This window comes from Sylvia atricapilla, chromosome 5 (assembly GCF_009819655.1).
Source record: "Sylvia atricapilla isolate bSylAtr1 chromosome 5, bSylAtr1.pri, whole genome shotgun sequence".
NCBI classification, from domain to species: Eukaryota; Metazoa; Chordata; class Aves; order Passeriformes; family Sylviidae; genus Sylvia; species Sylvia atricapilla.
In genome coordinates, this window is record NC_089144.1 from 13741683 (window position 1) to 13763491 (window position 21809).

Genomic DNA, 21809 nt, shown 5'->3' on the forward strand with positions numbered 1-21809 from the left:
TAGGAAATTTCAAGTCTCATATTTCAAGCATTTAAAATGTCATTTTGTATTACTTCTTATTTTAGAATGCTCCCATTGCAGGCAGGAAGCTAATTGGGTTTCATTTAAGTTGGCAACAAATTTCACCTTGTAGTAACCATGTGCTGGTATGAAGTTTAAGACTAAGATCCTAGGAATAAAAGGGAAACATTAGTAAACACTGGATCCTTTAAAAGGGAACACATGTAAAATGTGTGTTTACAGTAGCATCAAAGAACAGTTCACACTACAACAGGACCCATATGGGGCCAAAAGGGAAACCACAAGAATGTTCTGAGACCCCAGAAAAGAAAACACCATGAACTCTGTGCATAGTGGTAGCACAGGCAAGACCTCATCACCTACACCTCTACTGCTAAAGCAGGTTTTTAGCACCCCCATGCTGAAAGCCTGCCAGGGAAAACAGGAATTCAGAGTAAGTCATCAGGATCTGTAATTCTTCTCCATATTCAGTGCAAAGTAATTGCATGACAGATTGCTGTTCTGTTATCTGTGAGCAGGGCTTTTCCAAGCTGTAATCTCAAAAGTCCCTCATGTCTCTTCTATGTTGTTGTATTGATTCATTAAAGGAGAAATTGCCCCTTAAGATATCCATCAGACACTGTCTCAAAAAAAAATCTACCAAACATGAAGACATTTTTTAAACTTCTGAGAGATTCTAGATTAATTTTATTGTAAAAGAGAATAGACATATATATTAACTTGCTTTTTTTTTCAGAACACAAAAAATAAGATTCAGAGCAAGTACACGTGGCCTGAGAGTTTCCCTAAATTGATGCTAGAATACAGAATTGCTGTTTGCTTGGCATTATACTTAATTTGTTTTATACTGTGATAAATAATTTTGCAATAGTCCTTGTTGCTGCTCATCAGAACTCAAGGGTGTCTTGCTGTATTGAAGACAACCTGATCCTCTTGGCAGTGACATCAATGGAAGCTGTGCCAGTAGGGAAAGACATGGCTTGTACCATGCGAAAAATATTAGTGCCTGGAAAATATTTTCTATCTGAAAAAAGTTAACTCTGCTCATTATTTACACATATAAATAGAGTACAGAATGATACAAACAAGATCTTAGAACAATGGGATTAAAGGCTTATGGAAGAACTTAATTGCAGTGGAGAACCTTCTCTGCCAAGGAAGAACTTTTGTTGTCTAGCTTCAGTTTGTACCAATTGTCAAAACTGTTTTATGTTTCAAGTTCAGGCTCACATTTAGCCCAGTACTCGCCACTACAGAAGGCATCCACTCTCTCCAAGATCCTGCCTTTCATTGATTGCTAATGGTCTAGACTAAGAGAGGCCAGGGGGATCATATAAGTCAAATACATGAGAAAAATGGTAGTGATTCGTTCCAAAAAATTACAGAGAATCTGTACAAGGCAGACAAGTGATCAGCTGCTTGATGTGTTTCTAAGAGCCAGCAGATGCTGAGGGATAGTTCTCCACAGCCCAGGTTTGATTCCACTCTATCAGATTCACAGTACTTGCCAGTGAACTTCAGCAGTGCCTGTGTCTGTGCTCCATGTGTGAGGTTCCCATTGATTTCAGCAGGAGTAATGTGCAAAGAATGAATATAGAATATGGCCTGAAGTGGTGCTGAAATACTGCAGCTGTGATGTATGACAATAACCTCTTAAATATGAGACACATAAAAATCTCAGAAATGTTCACCTAATGCTACATTGCAGCCCAAGTCATCTCCATCTTAACACCAGTACATCTTTCCAGCTATATTATGGAAAAGGTTACAGATTGGACAAGCTAAGAAAACAGATAACTCAGATAAAGCCTCAGAAAAGACTGACACTCTCTGGACAGGTAGAGCAAGATCACTAAAATCAAAAATCACAATCTTTGGGTTGTTCTTGGTACAAGCTACCAGTGATGATAATTACAGAGAGACCTTTGATCAAAGGCTGTTACACATGTTTCCTGGGGGAATAAAACAAAGAGATACATAACTTACTTGCAAGTGAAGGAAAGGCCCTTGTTCCTGCTGCATCTCTTTGCACATTGCTCTGTGGTATTTAATAGCTTCGTTTTTACTTCCAGTGTTTTGTTTACTTTAATGAGCATCAGCTCTCCTGTTTTTTTGAAGTCGTGAAGAGAATTTCTCTTTTTTCCTTTACCGTCTAAAAAGGAAGAAAAGAAAAAAAAAATAACAAAATGAAACATTGTAAAGAATGCAAAGAATAAAAATGGCATTAGGTTTGGATAACACTTTCTAGGAAATATAGCATCTTCAGTACCTAAAGCATAGAGAACTCCACAAAAACAGGGTATAAGCATATCCTGCAGAAGAATTGATTACTTTAGATAGTGATTTCCATTTTTAAAACCAAAGTAGTAGGAAATACAGCAAAACAAGTTTCAAATAATGACTTGCACAATGGTGTAAAAAGGTAAAAGGAAGTATATCGCCCTTTGCAAAATTTTTCAGAACCTTCAAAATATGTCCAATATAAATGTGTCCAATAAATATGTCCAATCTGAGACCTTGTAAATATTTCCATGAAAAACTCAAGTGAAAGAATATCAGTTGCTGAATGCAAGCTGTTCTTAAAACAATTCATTTATTACAAACTGTGAAAAGAAGTGGATTCTGGAAGTGACACAAAAGAATCATTTGTCCTCTCACTGCTGCAGTGAAGACTCAGTGTGAATGCTATGTCCAGTTTAAGTGTGACTGAACTAGAGTTGTTAGCTCACAGAAAAGATTATAAGGTCAAGCAAAGGCCATAGCATGGAAACAGTCTGCAGTGGTGCAAAGATTCCTGCAAAAATGAACACAATTATCTCTTTTCCATGTCTCTATTGAAAGGCCCAGAGGAAGAAGTATAAAATAGAGGGAGGAAGATTGGCTAGAGATGTTTGGCTAAAGTGCAAGAGGAAAAATCTTTGACATATGCAAGGAAATTCCAGAATTTTTCCAATATTTGTTTATATTTTTACTTTGCATTCCATGAAAACCAGTCTGCCAGTGAAGGCTACTCCATTGAGTGGGCAGATGAGCACGTCCGGAGAGTAACTGTCCCTATTCTGTCAGATGAGTAACACACAGAGAAAAAATTGCCCTATGGATCTCTCTCTCCTATTTCACTCAGGGATCCCAGATGATCTTTTTGGATTAGATGGCTTATCCATGTAAGGTTAGGTGAATAAATTCCTCCTTAGTTTACAAAGTAAAAAAGAGTATTTTCCATAACGTATTTCCATGAAACTGGATTCACAGCTGTCCTTTCATTTTTCTCTACAGACTCTGAAAACAATAATAGAACACAAATGCTCAGGTTCAATTTATTAAATTTCACCAGAGTTTTTCCAATAGCTAAAACCTCAGCCCAGTGCTCTGAACAGAACCTCATGCACTGCAGAGTGCACTTAGGCCAGTACAGTTTTGCTTGGTGGACTTGCAGAAGCTCAGAATAACTGTAAGTTGCAATAACTGAGGCTCAGGAGGAGTTACTGACAGCTCCACACACTGAAAACCCAAAGAGGGCTCAGGGGTGTTCCTTTTGCAAACTCTCATCCTCATCACTGAGTTCACATTTTCACTGGATTCAGCTAAATCACACCTCTCAGTGGTGAGTTATCCCTAAGACACCTAGAAATATAACAAAGACATTTACATTAGATCTCATCAAGTTTCAGCTTAAAAAAAACTTGGAGAAAAACAAAGGAGCAGAATATCTCTGCTATAATATCACTTTAAATAATCTTCACCCCATTCTCCTTTCTTTCTTTTTGAACTGATGAAAGTAAACTATGCTACTCCCCAGCATCTACCAACTCACAATTTTAATCCCAATCACAAAAAAATTAAGAAAAAAAATCTACTTTTAAATATAATTGCTATTATATGAAGAAGCTTTTGATTAAAAAAATCAAATTATAATAATTTTGGTGTTGTGTTAGGGACTCATAATCTCTCTCAAGCATTTTCATCCTTCTATTTGTGCAGTGCATGTGCACCCAAAATGAATTACTGCTTGGAGAAATGTTATGATGATGTTCTCATCTTAAGGGTCCACATCCTGTTACTGGAAATGGTTGTGTCTACACTGGAGGTGTTTATTTTTTGTTGTACCTGTGATAGAGCCAAAGTGCTTCAAAAACGATTGTGTTTTCCCCTTAAGTAAACCACAGGAAAACAAATCTCCTATAAAGCTTTTGTGGTGTATTTCTCAATCTATTATCTTCCAAGCCATACTTGTTAGTTTTATATTGTCTCAGCCAAGACTTTTATGTCAAGTGGTGGTAAGAACCTGTAGAGAAATATCAAAGTATTTTCTTTCAGCTCCTGATACTAACATTTCCCACCTACTGATAAGTGTCATTATCTTAATCCTCAATGATAACAGCTTCTTAAACTCACCAGCCAGCATGCAAGAATATCATTTTAAAAAAATCAAGAAATTCTGTTCTGGCTGAAAAAATATGGTACAGAGTTCTGCTTTTTCTTTTTGTCCTTCTTTTCCTAGCAGTTGTCCAAAGAGGATTATGGGTTTGATCTTGCATTTAGCAATTCATAACAGCCTGATTTAGTTTAGCTTTCAAACAACAACATTCTATGTCTTGCCTATAATCCAAGAGGCAAAGGGCCAAGTGCATCTGTGGTGTGACTGTTAGAAACATCAGAATAAATGCAAAGCACTACTTTAACAATTCTAGCAGCAAAATATATGAAAAATATTCTTTTTGTGTTAAATTAGGTGCCTTTATTGATAAAATGTTAACTCAAATAGTGCCTTAGGCATGTTCCACATTAAAGTTTGGTATGCTATAACAATGTCACCAATTTGTGATTGCCATTCATTTCAATCTTTTAAACTTTGATTAATCAGGATTTCTGCTCATTTTGTGGGCCTTGTTCTCTGATATTTCCTGTAGTTTCATATCACATTACCAAGGAAGTCTGACATTCCACTTAAATTTGAAAATATTAGCAGCTGATTCAAACACAAAGGAATCCACTCAAATGTGAACCAACACTTTTTTCTTCAACAGAAACAACCACTAACTAAAAATATTTCTTCTGTCAACTTTAAAAAGTCCTCAAATAGGTGAGGGTGGTGGCTTTTTCTAGGTTTTAAAATGAAGTTGAACAGAAAAGAGAAGACCTCAGTCAGTGCCCAAGGAAATGGGAACTGACACATCTGTTCTAGTAAGATGCAGCATTGGACAAGTGCTCCATAACCACATTTAGGATTTCCACAGTCTCCCTGCTGGTGTTCCCCATTTTCATAAAAGACTTTAAACATTTACTTAAGAAAGAAGGTGCCTCACACGTAAAGACATTTATCTTGGAGCTACAAGAACTCACTTTTCAGTTCCCTTGCTAAATTTTCAAATGAGGTTTTGGTATAGTCTTCTCAGACAAGAATAATTGACTGAGATTGCTCAAACTATAGAGCACTTGGAGGAAAAGATCTCCAACCATACCTATTCTTGGAGCAGTTGGAGTCATGTCAAATAATCTCAGTAATTAGAGATAAAGGAAATTGACATTCTGCAGCATTTTTGTAAGTTGCAGTGCCTGCATTCTAGAACCTGTTCAATTCTATTTATACAAAATAGGATGTCACACAGAGGGCTGTGAGCAGTGGAGGCCACAGCATGCAATATCAGAGAAAGATACTTTCTTGATCAACAAGAGAAACAGGTTTGAGTGGCCAAAGGTGTTTGTATTTTGATCTCTCTTTCTCCCCAGTTATTCTGTAATCACTGATAGAAAAATGACAGCAAAACAGCTTTTTTCCCTTCCGGCCTAGTATCCACCACCAAAAAAAGGCTTTGGGCTCCCAAACCACTGCATCACTCAGTTCTGAAACTACCTGATTATGTTCTGTATCTCAAATTAAAACTTACCCCTTTCAGAATACAATTGGTCTGATCCTGAGCTACATGAGGGTACAGAAATACAGGATAAATCTAATGTCAGGTTATTTAGAGTTGGAACACCTAAGAAAGTCACATTTTACACCCTCTGGTCCTAGAGAGATCACAAAAAGTATTTGGTTTTGCATTATCTATTTAGTAGGAAAAACCTGATTCAGCAAACACAATACCATTGTTGTGGTAATCAAAAGAGCACAGGGTGTCATAGGGACCAAAGACCACCTTTGTTCATTATAATGAGATCTAAACATTACTTGCATTATCTACAGCAACATTTTACAAGGAGATTGCCTTAATTTATCTGTTTCATTGGTAACCCCTTTCTCCTTTTTCCACCATTTCATCTTTTTTTAATAAAGATGAACATTTTCAGCTGCAAAATTGTGGTCTTACACAGCACAACTGGAGCATATTGGCTGCCTCCCCTAGCAAAATCTCTACTTCTATGGACTTGTTACAGACTCTACAAATCTTTTATTAAATACCAGTTATGATGTACTCAGCATGTCAGCTTTCAGGGTTCCCAAATTTCACTCTATTCTATACAAAGGTTAGTGCTATCTTAAAGAAACATATCTTAAAGTCTCCTGATAATGTAAGGAAGCTAATTCCTTTTGTTTCTTTCTAATTTTGCATCCCAATTTATTATTCAGACAAACCCATCAAAACTTAACATGAGGTTTTCCAAATGGGAAGACAAAAATTAAACATTTATGTTTAAATTGAGATTATTCATGAAAACTTGATGCTTTGTGATTGATTTTTATTTCACTTTTCTGTTTGTTTAAACTTGCAGAACTTGAACATTTTACTATTTATTTGCTTTGTTGAGCTAAACTTTCAGTTGTGTGGGGATCTTTTAAAACTTCCAGTTTTTAAATGTATGTGAAGACTCACGTAAAAGCATCACTGTTCTTTGTTTGTCAGATGTCAGAGATAAAATAAATCTTTGGGAAAATAAATCAAGAAAATGAAGATACCTGAGTTCCTTAGACTAGCAGATGCTGTCAGGGAACTGCAGGAATCAAATGCAGTCCTTCCCAATGGAGAATGAAATACAAAATAACATGGCATGAGGAGAAATATTTAAAAGAAGGAAACTGTCCACATGCTGTTCAGGAAGCACACAGAAGCTGATGATTCAAAATATATTCCAGTGAAGAAAAAATGTTCATATAAAGTGACACAATTATTTCAGAAATATAAAACAGACATAGGCGCTTTCTTTGGTATCAATTGGCATATTAGAGCTCTGTTTAATATTTTGCATCATGTTTGTAATGAAATTAAGTCACTTGACCTTGAGCAGTTAACAGATGGACTAATTAAGGATTGACTTATTTGTGTTATAATTGATAACCAGGTCAGAATGCTAAAATGAGATTAGCTATTAATTTAATTTTGCAAACAATCATCACTGCAAGCTAAAGTAAACTGGATTTTCCCAGTGAGCAAGGAAAAAAAAAAAAAAAAAGAGAGGAATATCATGTGATTTAAAACTTGGGAGCAGGGGGTGGGAAATCAGAAATCTACCATCATATGAAAAACTGTGAAAAAAAAAATAAAAAAAAGTAAAACAAGGGAAAAATACCCAACTTTAAAAACAACTGAAATAAGTTTAGGAAAGCACAGTTCAGCACAATAAACATATCTAAAATTTTATCATAGGACACCATACTTGATAAAAAATGCATGGTAACTTATATTCATAAGTTTCTAAATGGGAAAAAATGTGTAAAGCAAAAATCTGCAAAACAATGTATTATCACAGTGTCAGATACATCAAAGCAGAATGCTTATCTCAGTATAAACGTTGACAATTTAATACAAAAATTAAAAACAAAGTTTGTTTATATGTATAAAAGAGCATTTGGCAAAACTTGTGTAACAAGAAAAAAATCAGTGAATGGGGTTTGGAAAAAAGCAGCAGTTCTCATCATATACGGGTTGATGCCAGTATGCAAATACAGTGAGGTGTTTTACTTATCTATAAAATATGATAGAGGGGACAGTTGTAATTATATTCAATAAAGTATTTCCAAGACAATGCTTTTTAAAGGATATAAAGCATCAAGGGAATACTGTATTCTGGTGTGTCCCTCAATATGATAGCATAAATACACTGGCTTCATCAAGAAAAAAAGAAAAAACAAACAATCCCAATCTTCGCCAGATGGTGTAAGTAGATGTTACTAAATGGTTTTGGATACAACATGCTGAAGTTAAGTGTGGTCACAGAAATAAAAGAAAGGATGTTAATGATGAACGCTGATATTAAGATCATTAATAGGGTTATCACAGTATTGTTATCTGTGTGAACAACTAGAAAGCACTTTTTCAACAAATAAATTCAAGGTAGTTTTTTTCTTAAGTCATAACAGAGTCACTCTGACAAAAAGAATTAATGCTCAACAGTTTTAACTTACTTTCACTCACTTTGACTTTTCCTTCTGTCTATTTCAGTATCAGAAATATCCAGTTCCTGGCTAGAATGCAAGAAGTGAACACCTTTTCCAAATGACTTTTCATTTGGGGAGGAATAGGAAAAAAAAAAGGAAGAAAGGCAGACCAACATAATGAGAAACTGGAACAATCTGAGTTGTGCCCAAGAAAACAACTTTGTAGATTGGACAGGCTTAAAATGGCAGATTAAGTTTAATGCGGTTATTTATGTAAGACAATAATTTGGCGTAAAAGAAGTTTACCAACCATACCCATAAAATCTGCAGTCAGCTGTGTAGATGGAAAGTCACCAAAATAAAACCAGCTGTCCAAGGAGGCATCTCTAGCTTGTCAAAACTAAACAGTTTCTCAGAAGTACCTGGAGGATGATGTGAATATTTTAACTTCTGAAATTTATTTTCTTGGCACAAGAGCCTCATGGAGAAAAAACACACAATTTTTAGAAAGGAGTTTGAAATATGTATAACTATCCATACAATATCTATATATAATAGATAATGATTTCCGTATTTCTACATTGGCTCTCAGTCTGGTTGTTGAGCAGATTCAGGAAATGCAAAAAGTTATTTCTTTTTGGCTTCACATTACTAGTGACACCATACACCCACGCCCTCTTATTATCAACTGCAAAGACTGCCATGGAACTGGGAACCCAGCTTCATGTTTATGCTAAGTCCTGCCTTTGGAACCCCCTCCTATAGCCAGCATGAGAGTTCAAGGAGCTGAGGTTAATGCTAAAAACTGATAGTATATTCTAAAATTGGATGGTAGCTGCAAATGGACAGCTCTTTTCCTTCCAAGAAAAGGTTATCTGCTCAACAGGATGCTGGGACCCACTGGCAGAAACAAATGTGCTGCAGTTTGTACTCTGACTTACTGTGTATAACCTCTGGCTAAATTACTGAAAGGATTTTCCCTTGGAAGATTTGTCTTTTTTATGCATTGTGCACAAGTACTAAGTCCCCACCATTTCCCATTGGGTTCCACAATCTTTACAAGCACTTGATGTCTCCTTCAAGGCACCCCGCATGCTGTGCCCTTCCTGTGTGGTGCTGTCCCAGCCAGCCGGAATTCCGGGCGTGCAGCAAGGGGTAAGGAGAAAAGCACAAGTAGGCTGGGCAGGGATTGGGCAAAACAAAGAATGGCAGATGGCTGAGGGCAGCAAAACAGCCCCCGTGAGGAGTGATGAGGGCCTTGCTGCGTGTTGTATACATAAAAATAGTGCCTCTGGCCAAGGCAGCGAGTCAGAGGAAAAGCTGGAGCTGAGGAGGGACAGAGGGAGCAGCCAGTCCCCAGCTGGGCCAGCAGCACCGAGGACTGCCAGGCACGGCTGGGCTCATCACACAGCACATGGGTGGAGGCCCACAAGCCACTGAAAACTACAGCTACATTTTGCCAACACATTTGACTAATCTGGAGCATGTTCCCAGCTCTGCTTCGCCACAGTGCTGCTCTGCATGTAGGCACTAAATGCATTCGGGAACAGCTGCAGAACCCTCTGGGGCACTGCCACAAAAACCTACAGGAAAAGATGGGCCAGCAGTGAGGATGTCCTCACCCCTTCTTACCAGTTCTTTTGAACTGCCATACCTTCCCCACAGCAAGGTTCAAATTTTGCCATTATGGCAGTGGTCCTACTATCCTTGCTTCCTAAGTAAGTACAGAGATCAATCCTTTCTCACCTCCATGATCAATCCATTCTCACCTCTGTGCTGCCTTCCAGCCTCTGCCATTCCACCCCACCTCAATGCTGATGGGGAGAAAGTGAAATTCCAGCACTCATCCTGCTCAAGCAATTGTAAAGCATTCAGGGCAATGCTTTTTTTTTCTCCACATCATGCTTTTTTACTCAAAAAAGAGGCCCAGTTATCCTGGTTTCAAACCTCCTTGGAAAAGTTTGAAGTGCTTAAGTGGCAAACTAATGTTCAGCATAAAGATCCAAAAGGGAGATATTCTGTTCTCTGAGGGAGACTGCACGTTTCCCTTCCAACACTGGCCTCAGTTGAAGTATTACAATAATGACAGATGAGCTCCTCCAATAAGAGGCTTTCCTTTCCTTGACTTCAGTGGTCAATTTTCCAGAGTTTTATGCAACATTTTAATCTCATGTCTTTCAACTCCATATTCTCCTGCTATGTTGCTTATGAAAATGGCATTAATAGAAACAGAAAATCTGTTAAGCAGGGTAAGTGCTGTATTACATGTGAGAGCAAAACAAGCAGCCCCTGGCACTGAGCACCAAAAGATTCCATTAAACAGAAGGAATACACTCTTCCAACTGGCACAGTATCTTTTCACTTTGTTGACAGTATATAGTATAATGATTATCTACAGCTGGGATGGGAAAGTATAAATCACATTAATTTTTAAAAATATACTTAGCTATGCAGACGACAGGAATACACAACATTCAAAAATCGATAATGTCTATGGGATTTGATTTTATTTTTCTTAAAATGATAATTATGTATAGGAACTAAGAGCAACTCCCACATCTTCATTAGCAACTTCTTCAGATCATCCAAACTACAGAATGTGCTTTAAATAAATTTAAATAAACACACTTGGCTGACAGTCCTCTCACAGAGAAATGTATCTTTAATTTAAATAAATCTTTAACATTCACTCTTTTGCAACATGCCAATCTACCTTTTGCCTTGATTAAAGAGTCTTTTTTAGTTTCACTAGATGAACATTACTAAAGAGATACTTCTCAAGGATACTGAATAATAAGCATATTTGAACAAGATAGAAAGCTCTTTGATAAAATTATTAGCTACAGATTAATTTCTTTGTGCAAGTGACAGATACTTACAGGATATTGATAATGACTAGGCAAGCAGTCTATAGGAACCATGCACATTTATCTTTCGTCAATCACTGTCTTATCTTTTATATATTAAAAAGAAACTCAGAAAGTGATAGCATAGACAACTTGCTGACATTTAAATTTCTTGTGTTTTCTTCACTCTCCTTTTTCTTTACCCCTTAATATAAAGCAACTGTATTAGTCAGCAACTTATGTTGCACAGGACATTGTCTGCACAGAACTTAGGGCATGGGATTAAAACCCAGAATATTCATTCACAGAAGAAACTATTTTCATCATTATGTACATTTGAAATCAGATTTGAGAGAACAGCACTAGAAGTATGGATGTGCACTAGCAAAAGACTTCTCGTGTTTTAATTATCTTTTCATCATTTAGCTTGTTTTTCATATCAGAAAATATTCATATGTAGGCAAATCCTAATCTTTCTTAAAAATATCCCAGTAAAAAGAATCCAACATCCCAAACAAAGACAACATGTATGTTTACAAGGCAATCATTTTCAGAAATGACCTAGAAATTTGTATTTTCAAAAAGAAGTAGCACAACTTTCTCTTGACTGTAGTCTAAATATACAGACACTTCTGTTGAAGATACATTTTTAAAAACAAGGTAAGCAAAATGGCAGCATAAGAGTCATCTTTCTTGCCAATCAGGTAAACAATAGGATTAATTAATATTAAGGAAGGTGAAGGAGGAAAGTCAAGAAAGAGAGGGTTGTCAAGAAACTGTCACCATGAGAGCTGGTAGAAAAACAAGTCCCACTCTAATAAACTCAGAAGTTTTGGAAATCCAATTTTTCTCCTCATCAAGGTGAACCATTCACTCCTAAACTGGAGAGCCCATTGGATACGGCACAACTCTATTCATCATCCCCTACTGATGCAGCAGTACAAAAGATGTCTCTCAGTCTCCCTCTCAAAATATTAGACAGATCCAATATTCATTGAAGTTGGTGAACTACAGACCAGCACTAAGAGCCTACAGTCAGGGACAACAAGGGCTTTCTCTCACTCAGTAAAAGAACTCTGACTTACTAGGAGAGCAAATCATGACCTAGCTTCTTATGAGCTTGGCTACAGACTATCTGTGTACCTTTGGCCCATGGAATAAAGTGTGTGTGAGTGTGTCTGCAGTGTGTTTGCTCTTTTTTTCTAACTATCCCATCAGTTGATGAGCTTCTATTACAGGTGAAGGTTTCTCAACAGCATGTTACCACAAGCTATTGCCAATGTCTCCTGCAGCATATTTCACTGTCATTTGATTTGAGGGAAACAAAGCAAAGAAAGTTTCTCTTTAACAGGAATTATTTTTGTGAAAAGTTTTGATGCATCAGCATTTTCCAGTAAAAGAAACCCAAAACATTTCCTCAGAAAATTCCTAACCAACTCCAGTCATCACTTTTCAGAGAAGCTGCATGGAAAAATGGAAATTCCAATGTCCATGGAAAAGTAGTTCAGAAAAGTATAGTATCATAGTGTCTGTATCTCTGTGTCACCTGCCAAAGAATGCCTGTGAAAACAATATCCCCAGTGAGCAGACTGAGCACAGAAGCTGTAATGAGATTGTTCAGCATCCTACAGAGCCACACTCTTGCTTGCAGGGGGAAAACAACAGGTTTTAGTGCACGTGATGCTGCCAGTCTGTTTCTGACTTGCCCACTCAGATCACAAAATATTCCACTTTGAAATCCCATTTCAAAATATTATTTTTTTTAACTAGAAAACATAGTTACATCTTAGAAGCCATCAGTGTTCCTTGCCGTAATCTGCCTGATGCCCTCAGATATTGCCCGAGAGCCCAGGTGCCACAGTTCCCTGCCCTTGCCTTTGCCCGCTCCTGGCAGATTCTTTCCCTGAATTGTGCCTGTCCTTTGTTTCTGTCTGTGCAAAGGTCTGACCCTAACAATGTTCCCGGAAGGAAGGAAAGGTTTGTAGAAACCTTTGCAAACTTTTTTCTTAAACGTCTTCCCAGAGGGCCAATAGAAAGCACAGAGTTGGCTCTTCAGATAACCAGTCCAGGGGGGACACTTCAGGAAAGAAATTCAGCTAAAGAGCATCCAGCACTTGATTACTTATTGTTCCTTGCCCCCGCCCCTCCATCTCCCGGATTTCAGCGGGAACATCTAATGAAATTACAAGTATTTCAGTCTGGAAATAGCATGTTCATGCTGCTGAACTTCAGCAAGGACATTCCCGTTCAGCAATGCACTATCCTGTGCTTTTGGCTATTCCTTGTCAACTTCTGCTATTTAACATTTATTCTACCACTGGAAATTAAAGATACACGGTCGCGTCCTGACAACGGCCGGCAGCACCTCTGGGCAATGATGAGAATTGATTCCCCTCTCTCCCGGTTTCAAGGTCTGCCCGTCCTGGGCGAGCCCCGCTCCCGTCTCAGCGCGGTGCCGGGCCGGGAGCGCGTCCCGCGGGCAGCGCGGCCGGAGCGCGGCCGGTCCGCACGGGCGCTGCCTGCGCTGCGCTCGGCTCCGCGGCCGCTGCCTCCCCGCCCGGACAGGCAGGGTGAGGCTCTGCCAGCCCCACCTGCGGGCTGGACCTGCGGGCTGGACCTGCGGGCTGGACCTGCGGGCTCCGACCTGCGGGCTGGACCTGCGGGCTCCGACCTGCAGACTCCAACCTGCGCCCTGCGCGCCGCCCCAGCGCCCTCCCTGCCGCGGCGGAGCGGGGGAGAGGGGATGTGCTGCGGCTGCGAGGCGGCCGGGGGTCGCTAGGGAAGTGATAGAAGAACTGACCTGCCGCGGGGATGGCGGTGGGCAGCAGCAGCAGCTGGTGGAGCAGCAAGGCTGGCAGGAGGTGCGTGGCCCGCATGGTGCCGGCGGGCCCCCGGCGGCTGCGGGGAGGAGAAGGGGAGATGGCTCCTCGGAGGGACCCCGTGCACCGCCGGTCACTCGAGGAGGCAGAGTGAGCCGAGCTTTTTATTGCGATGATCTAAGTTTGTTGTGTGATTAACTGGAAAGATCTGGGTCCCAACTCCCTCTTACGGTAAGAAACTGTTTAACAACATCCCCTCTCTGCCTCTTCTTCTCCTCCCCTCCTCAGGAGCTGCCTCCCTTCCCTCCCACCCCACAGACCAGCCCGGGGAGAAGGCTTCCACCGCCTCATCCCTCCCTCCCGCCCGCCTCTCCCCCGCCTCTCTGTCTCCATCCCTCAGAGATCGGGAGAAGCAGCCGGGCCGGGCCGGGTCTCCCAACTCTTGCCCCGGGGCTAGTGGCCCCTGCTGCATGGTTCCCTCAGAGTTCCCATTGCCATCTCACCTGCAGGAGAACAGACCTCTCCTTCCCTGCAGACATCTCCCTTCACAACATCTCACTTTCTGCACCTGCCCCTTGCCCTCATCCCAAGACAGCTCTTCCCTCCATAGCCATTTCACCGGGATTCTCCTACCCCATGGACAATTTCACTGTAAGGAGACACCTTTCCTCTGACCTAGCCATGGCTGCACCTAGCCACCAGCTCGGCCTTTCCATCACCCTTGTTGGCCATCTGACAAATCCCACTTCCTTAAAATTGTGGCAGCTCTGGGCAATTTAAAGGTCAAGTATCAGCTGCTGGCAGTGCTCCATGGAGACAAGCTTCAGTCCAAAGTGATGCCTGACCTTCCTTCTGTTGGAGGCAGAGTCATTATAATTCTTCTCTTGCACTTCATTTTAACCTCATGGAAGCAATGACATTAGGTTTTGTTTAAAGTCATGAGACCGGCCTTCGTGACACGTAAGTGTTCGAAAATAAACACTTGAGGAAAAGTTTTGCTGTAATTTAAACTGTTCCTTTCTCCCATGCATCCACCTACCATCTAGGGCAGAAGAGTGTGACAACTGCAGAAACTGTTTCCCTCCATTTTCCATGAATAAACCAGAGACCTACATGAACAGAGAACTCCATGCGATGTGAGTGAGAAATATATGCCTCTTTCCCAGCCTAGACTTCTTTGCCCATACTGATGATTAGCGCCTTTAAGTGAAACAGCTATTCTTAAAAAAAAAAAAAAAAAAAAAAAAAAAAAAAAAAAAAAAAAAAAAAGTTGTTTCCCAATCTACAAGTGACTTTTAATCAAGCATTTCCAACGTATATGAGTGGGCCTTTCTAACCAGTTTGTGCCCAGTGGCAAAAGTTAAAATTTTCATTTGGAATTACTGCCTTACTAAATGAAAGTAAGGTGACAAAAGCAAGTTGAGAGACAGTCTGTTAAGAAAATATTTTGAACATTTGGTATTACAGGAAAAACACAATTGTGTGAAAAAAATACTTTTTGTTGAGGCATTACTTCTAGGAGTTTTAGCTGATTTCTTTTTACAGTCCTTGTTTTTCTCCCAAGAGTAAAAGTTAATTTCCAGTAATTCTTGGAGGTATACAACCTGAGAAACAGAGAACATGCATTCCACTGGCCGACAACCTTGTGTAGAATCCTTGCCCACTGCGACTGATAAAACATGGATTTCCCAGGTTTTGTTTTCTGGTTTTTTTCCCTGCCAAAGATAGACATAAGTATAAACAAAAAGCAAGAAAAATAATCATATCACCATTCTGAGCCCAAAATAGCCACATTCTGTTAACCAGATGTATTTGACTTGTTGTCCATGCATGTGCTAAGTGACCTTTCTTGCAGAGGACAGGATCATAAGCCATTAAAGTCAAGTAGAATATTTTTACCAATGACTTTCCTGAGGGGACTATTTGGCCTGTATTCAGATTCCTCCTAAATTTTAGGAAGATTGCTGTTGTGTCTCATGGGGACTAGGGTGCTCCTTAATGGAGGAAATATTCTGCTATATGGATTCCTATTATTAATACATACTCTTGTGGATTATTCATTATGTGTCTCAGTTCTGTAGGAGAGCTCAAGCTGTGGTCACAAGCTTCTTTAGGTGCATATATTGTGCTGGGCAGGTGTAACTTCATAGTCCTGCTTCTCCACTTGTCCAGTTTTGGGGAGCTGCTTGAGGATGCTTCTGCCTTTTACACAGGCCATAAATATCTCCCCTCAGAGGGAGCCAGGACACACTGGCTAGAGGGCCTGGGGCAGAAGGAAAATTAGAAAGGAAAGATCCTACAGATTCTATATTCAGATGTTCTATTCGTAGGCAGTCAAGAAGACAAAGATTTACATCTGGATCTGTGAAAGGAAAATGCTTTTTGGTGCCCCATCATATACTGCAAAATATAGGATGATTCTTTCTCTGTGTCTTCTTGCCCCATATATTTTGAAACTGAAGCACAATATCAATTCAATCAAATTTTACCTTGAAATGAATTTTCAATATGAAGAAAAGCTGCAAAAATTACATTTTCATGCTTCAATTTTCAGAAAGAATTCCGTATTCAGTTTCAGTCTGCACATAGATTAACTAAAGTTAAAATATAATACTCGAAACTCGTAGGTTTTATGCAAGAATGTTATGTTTTCTGACCTTTTGAGGGCATGTTTTGGAACCTATAAATCTCTTTCTCTATTTCTGGTTTTGAGGCTTATCTGAGAGTGGGGATTTTGGGGTTGTTGGTTTGTTGTTTTTTTTTTTTTTTCCAATTTTTTGGCAGCTCTGCAAACTTGCTCTGATAACCTGGCTTTCGAATCAGTGTAGCTCTGTTTTAGGAGAGTAGCATAATATTTCTGTAGAAGTTATCTAAAAAGAAAAGAGTTACTGCACACTTTACCAAAGATATATTTGATGAGGACTGCCTACATGAGTAAAAAAGAAAATTTAAAACTTTATTTTGGTTGGAAAAGTAAGCAGACATGACTAAACACATAGAAAGTGCTATTTTTATATTCTCTTTTCTGACCATAGCCACATTCGAATCTGTTTTTCAGATGTAACTTGCCATTCAGAAATGCTAGATATTCAGAGTTTGGGCAAGAATCCTTACATGTATACAAAAAAATAGTACCTCACAATTAGCTTCAAAGAAAACTTTTCTAAATGAACCAGCATCTTTCATACCAAGCAATACTTTGACTCAAAATAAACCTTTTTACTTGATTTATCTGGTATAGGTATCACTGTGGGGAATAAGCCAAATAAACAAGTAAGTAATTGTAGCAATTATTGTTAGACAGAGCTGATTCATGAAAGTCTCATGCTGCCTGAGTAGTTTAAAGTAAGTGATTGTGCTTCAAATTTCAAGAAGTATTAAGCTTTATTGTCTTTGTTATATAACCTGATCTTGAGATTCGGAGCAGAAAAGGCTGTGCTATGGACCACAAGGTTTCACACTGCTGGGAAAAGCAGAGTTCAAGCAGAGTTACAGCACATGACAGGTGTCAGTACTTGCTGAGGCACCTCAGCCAGAGCCCAAGCTCTGGGAACATGTGGTACTTTCCAAGATAATACCTACACCTTCTTCGTGCAGAAAGAGAAAAGGAAATAAGGTATGAAAACTGGAAGGAGGAGCAGGAAAAAAGTGGATAACAAGATCCACACGCAGGAATTAATATCCAGTTGAAAGCAAGGGCTCAGAAACTTCATGGTCTACTATTCTAGATTCAGAGCCCAAAGGACTTTGCATGTCATCATACTAAATGTTGTAGATCTGCCCTGCTGGTCTCAGAGGGCAGATTCACCACAGAGTCAAGTGTGTAGAGCCCCTTGAAGTGCAGCAGGACGTTGTGGCACTTCACGTGAGGCTTTGTGTTCTCCAGCAGGGAAACCCAAGAATGAAGACGAGCTCCAGAGTGACTTGGCTGGGCTTGGTTCCACCCCTTGTGACTCACATTTGTTCATAACATTCAAATACACATAATTTACAATTCTTCCTGCACACAGAGTCCCAGGTGCTCAGGCCTGGCTGCTAAACCCAAGCCAGGTAATCCTGCGTTCATCCCTGTAGTCAGTTAATAGCATAAATCCTTTATGGTTTTCCTGCATGGGACATATGGTAACTGCTTTTCTTGTATTTGCTATATGCTAACTAACTAAGAAGAGTTAAGATGGATAACAGGACACTTTTCAGGTTCTAGTGTGAAAGTCATTTAAGTCATTTATGGAATGGTACCCAAGGGCAGCAGATGATAATGCACCCCATCAGAAATTACTATTCCTAATATTTGGGAGGAGAAAAAGAAAAAAAAAAAAAAAAAAAAAGAAAAAAAGATAAACGTGAGGATATATACAGCACATTGCTATTAGTAGGAAAAATCTGTTAAATTTTTATCTGATTGAAATTTAGATATTTACACACCTAAATGCTTTATCTACATGGAGATGTGCATACAAAATTATTATTTTCATTGAAATTTCCAGTAATCTCCATTTGAAGTTTTGTGGGATGTACTGCACTATGGTTATGTGCATTTTGAAATGCCAAAAATTCCTCACTCAACTCAGAAGAATTTTGTTCCTCTTATGTAATCAGAGTTGAGGTATGTTGATGAAGAATGTTAAACTTTTGGTTTATATTTGTGTTTTTCCACTGCTATTAGCATCTGCAGTGCCAAGAAAGTCTGCAAAGAATAACTATCACTGGGAGTACTGGTAAATAGATTCTAATGTACTTTGTATTACTCAAGGCCTAATTTGCACTGCAAACCTTTTACAATAGCTTTTTATAATTTATTTTGTGCAAGAATATAAGAAAAAATGAACCTCTCTGTGACCTTGGTCTACTAGAATTTAGTTGTGGTACTGGCCTTTGGAAAAAAAAAAAACAGAAGCTGAATTTGTTTGATATGAAGCAACAGCCCTCGAAGCCCTTTATTTACATGCCATAGTTTAAGTGGTTTTTTCTGAGGATGTGTTTTTTGGTTCAGAAAGTCTTCACTGCTCTGCATAGTTAGGTAAAGCACAAAACTTGACCATGGTCAAGGAAATCAAGATTTGTATTTGTACTTTTTTTCTTTACTGTTAAAAAGCTTGGAAATATCCACCTAAAATATTTAACCACTAAGAAAATCTCCAAGTCACGTTTTCTTTAGAATAACCTGTATTTTAAATCAATTTAATGATTTTAGTGCCTGAGGTAAGGTGTGTATATATGTCATTTGGACAGTATATTAAAGGTTTCCTTTCTATATACAAATAATTCACCAATACTCTTACATTTTTTTAAGTCAGTGAAAACCAAGCATATGCTTAAATAAAACCACTGAACATCCATGGCTGAATTTTTGTTTTCATTTATCTGGCTAAACCAGAAAACCTAGGATAGTTTTTCTAAGATATTCTTATGTTAGATTCCAAACTGGAGAATAATTTTTGCATTTTCTAGAGCATTTTTTACTTTCAGTAATCACTTTTATTTCAAAAAAATAATAAAATTTTGATGGGTTTCAAATCAGGAAGGACATGGTTTTTACTTAGAATTTTAAAAAAAGAAAATCTATAATATGCAATAAAAAGTCCAAACAAACCACAATTATTCCAGGAAAATTTTGACAAAAGCAATGCAGGCCCATGTATTGTTTTTTTCAACTTAAATGCATGCTTTTAAATTGGGGAAATTTTCCAACAAGTTCCTTCTTGCACACATTTTGGCACAAAAAGCAAAGGATCTTTATCTTCCATTATGATGCTCCTGTAAAAAAAGTCATCATCAGATAAGCTGAGAAAACACTACCAAAACTGATGCTGAGAAATCAAATACAATAAAAAGGTGGCATGCAGTGGTTTAATAAAAATAAGATATTGCTGCAAAGATACTATAATCTCAGACTGGTATAGATTTTAAGAAGTGTTTTCAATAAGTTTAGAATACCAAAGTATAAAATTAAACTGGTCTTTGACTGTGGATTGTATGCTATGGAATAACTTCAGCAATCCAAAAATCCAGAGACAAAAACCTTAGCTCTTTGAATTCCAGAGACTGAAGACTTCCAGAGCTTGCTGTCAAGACTAAATTCTCTAGGATTTCATATCAAAGAGGAGAATTTCTACCTAGGGTGCTGTTGTAGATTTTAGAAAGAAACCTTCATGAGGATTCATCAGTTTCCTAGCAGTCTCTCAGACAGAGGGCCAAATTTATAACAGCTTTGAAAGAAACACAAACAAAAAAGAACTCACAAAAAACATTAATGTCCATAAAATACTGATCTTTCCTGGTTTAAGGTTTGTTAGCCCAGAGAAAGAAAGCCTGCCAAGATATCAGAAAAGATATTATCAAAGGAGAAATCTCAGCTTGACTTCTTTTAAAGAATAAGCTTTGGGTGCTTTATTTGAATCAAAGTCTCCTTGTTTGGGATACGAGCTTCGTAGTGCAGCTACTGGAAAATAGTCAAGTAGGGAAAAGGGACATGTGGCTCCAGAATCAGGACAGGAACTCTCAAAGGAAGACCAGAGCAAACTGTTAAATTTCTCTGCTCTGTCATTTCTTTATATCTTAAAGAAAAATCTTTCATCAAGCCAGCTTTCTCTCCTAAGGTCGTACCAGAGGTATTGCAATTCTTGTAGTGAAATGATGCTCATAACAGTGTGAGTGCTCCACATCTGCTGCTCCAATAAAGAATTTTCATTTCCCGAGGCCATTTTCAGTATTCTCTACCTCAAAATTATGCACAGTGTTTTTTACTAAGTACTCAATCCCCACATTTCATAGTGATAGACTGTTGGCCAGGTTGTTGTTTGGGTTTTTTTATAGGTAAAATTTGAGCATGGATGATTAGGCTTCACTGCACATTAAACAATGACAGAGTATATATATCCTTGCCTTAGCATATTCTGCTGCTGAGGATTTTGGTACCAATTTATGCAGCAAAAATAAGACCAAAGCAGAATTTGGATGTCTATGGGCTGAAGCTACAATTCTAAAGCTGTCTACAGCTTTGATGAACTTTGCTGAAATTTTGATCCCTTTCCTTACATGAAAAATTGAAGTTACCAAATAAAGACGCTTGAATTTGGTACACTACTGATAAGCAAGCTGGTATGATGGCCTGTTTCAATGTTTTTTGTCATATTATTAAATAAGATTTTTTAATAATGAAATCATATTGATATATATAAACATAAGACAAAGAAATACATTTCCAACAGTAGCATAGAAAAAATTATAGAAAAAATTGTTTTATTTTTTCTCTGCTGAATAGAAGTTGTGCTATGCCCTAAACTGAAACACATTATTTCTGACTTTGTATTATTACTGGAAGTTTTTTGAAGTCTTTCTTACAGTAGCGATAAAAAGATTAATACTCACTGTATCTCTTAAATCCCCAGATCAGTAACACTTGGTTTTAATTTAACAGTCTGAAGATTAGTTTGAGGGACAAGTCCAAATACACAAGAAATTTTATCTGACAGTAATCAATGGAGGTTGTCTATGGAAAAGTATAAAACCAGAACAAGTTTTCAATTATATTTCCTTAGAATGTTTTGGTACTTGCCAATATTTGATGGTCATCCAACTTTGGATGGCATAAAATTATCTTCCCAGTGATTTACGACTTATTTCTCTCTCTGTGCAGAGATCTTTCCCATGTAAACTGCTAAGCAAAAATTAGCTAAATCAGCTGAGCAAGGGATTTTCAAATATACAGTTTTGTGAGTTTCTTTATTCTTCTGATAAAAAATAGCGTCTTTTTAATATACTATGGAGAAATGAATATTCAGAGTTGCAATATTATTACTTTTT

At 38.3% G+C, this 21809-nt stretch overlaps 1 protein-coding gene across 1 annotated transcript in view; it reads right to left on the bottom strand.

The window, feature by feature from the left end:
- HGF (hepatocyte growth factor) overlaps positions 1-9432 on the bottom strand; it is a 50128-nt gene extending 40696 nt beyond the window's left edge. The window contains exons 1-2 of the mRNA XM_066318736.1: positions 9399-9432; positions 2008-2173 (exon numbers count right to left, since the gene is read on the bottom strand). Coding sequence (XP_066174833.1) covers positions 2008-2173; positions 9399-9432 — 200 coding nt within the window. The remainder of the gene's footprint in view (positions 1-2007; positions 2174-9398) is intronic.
- Positions 9433-21809: the final 12377 nt, after the last annotated feature.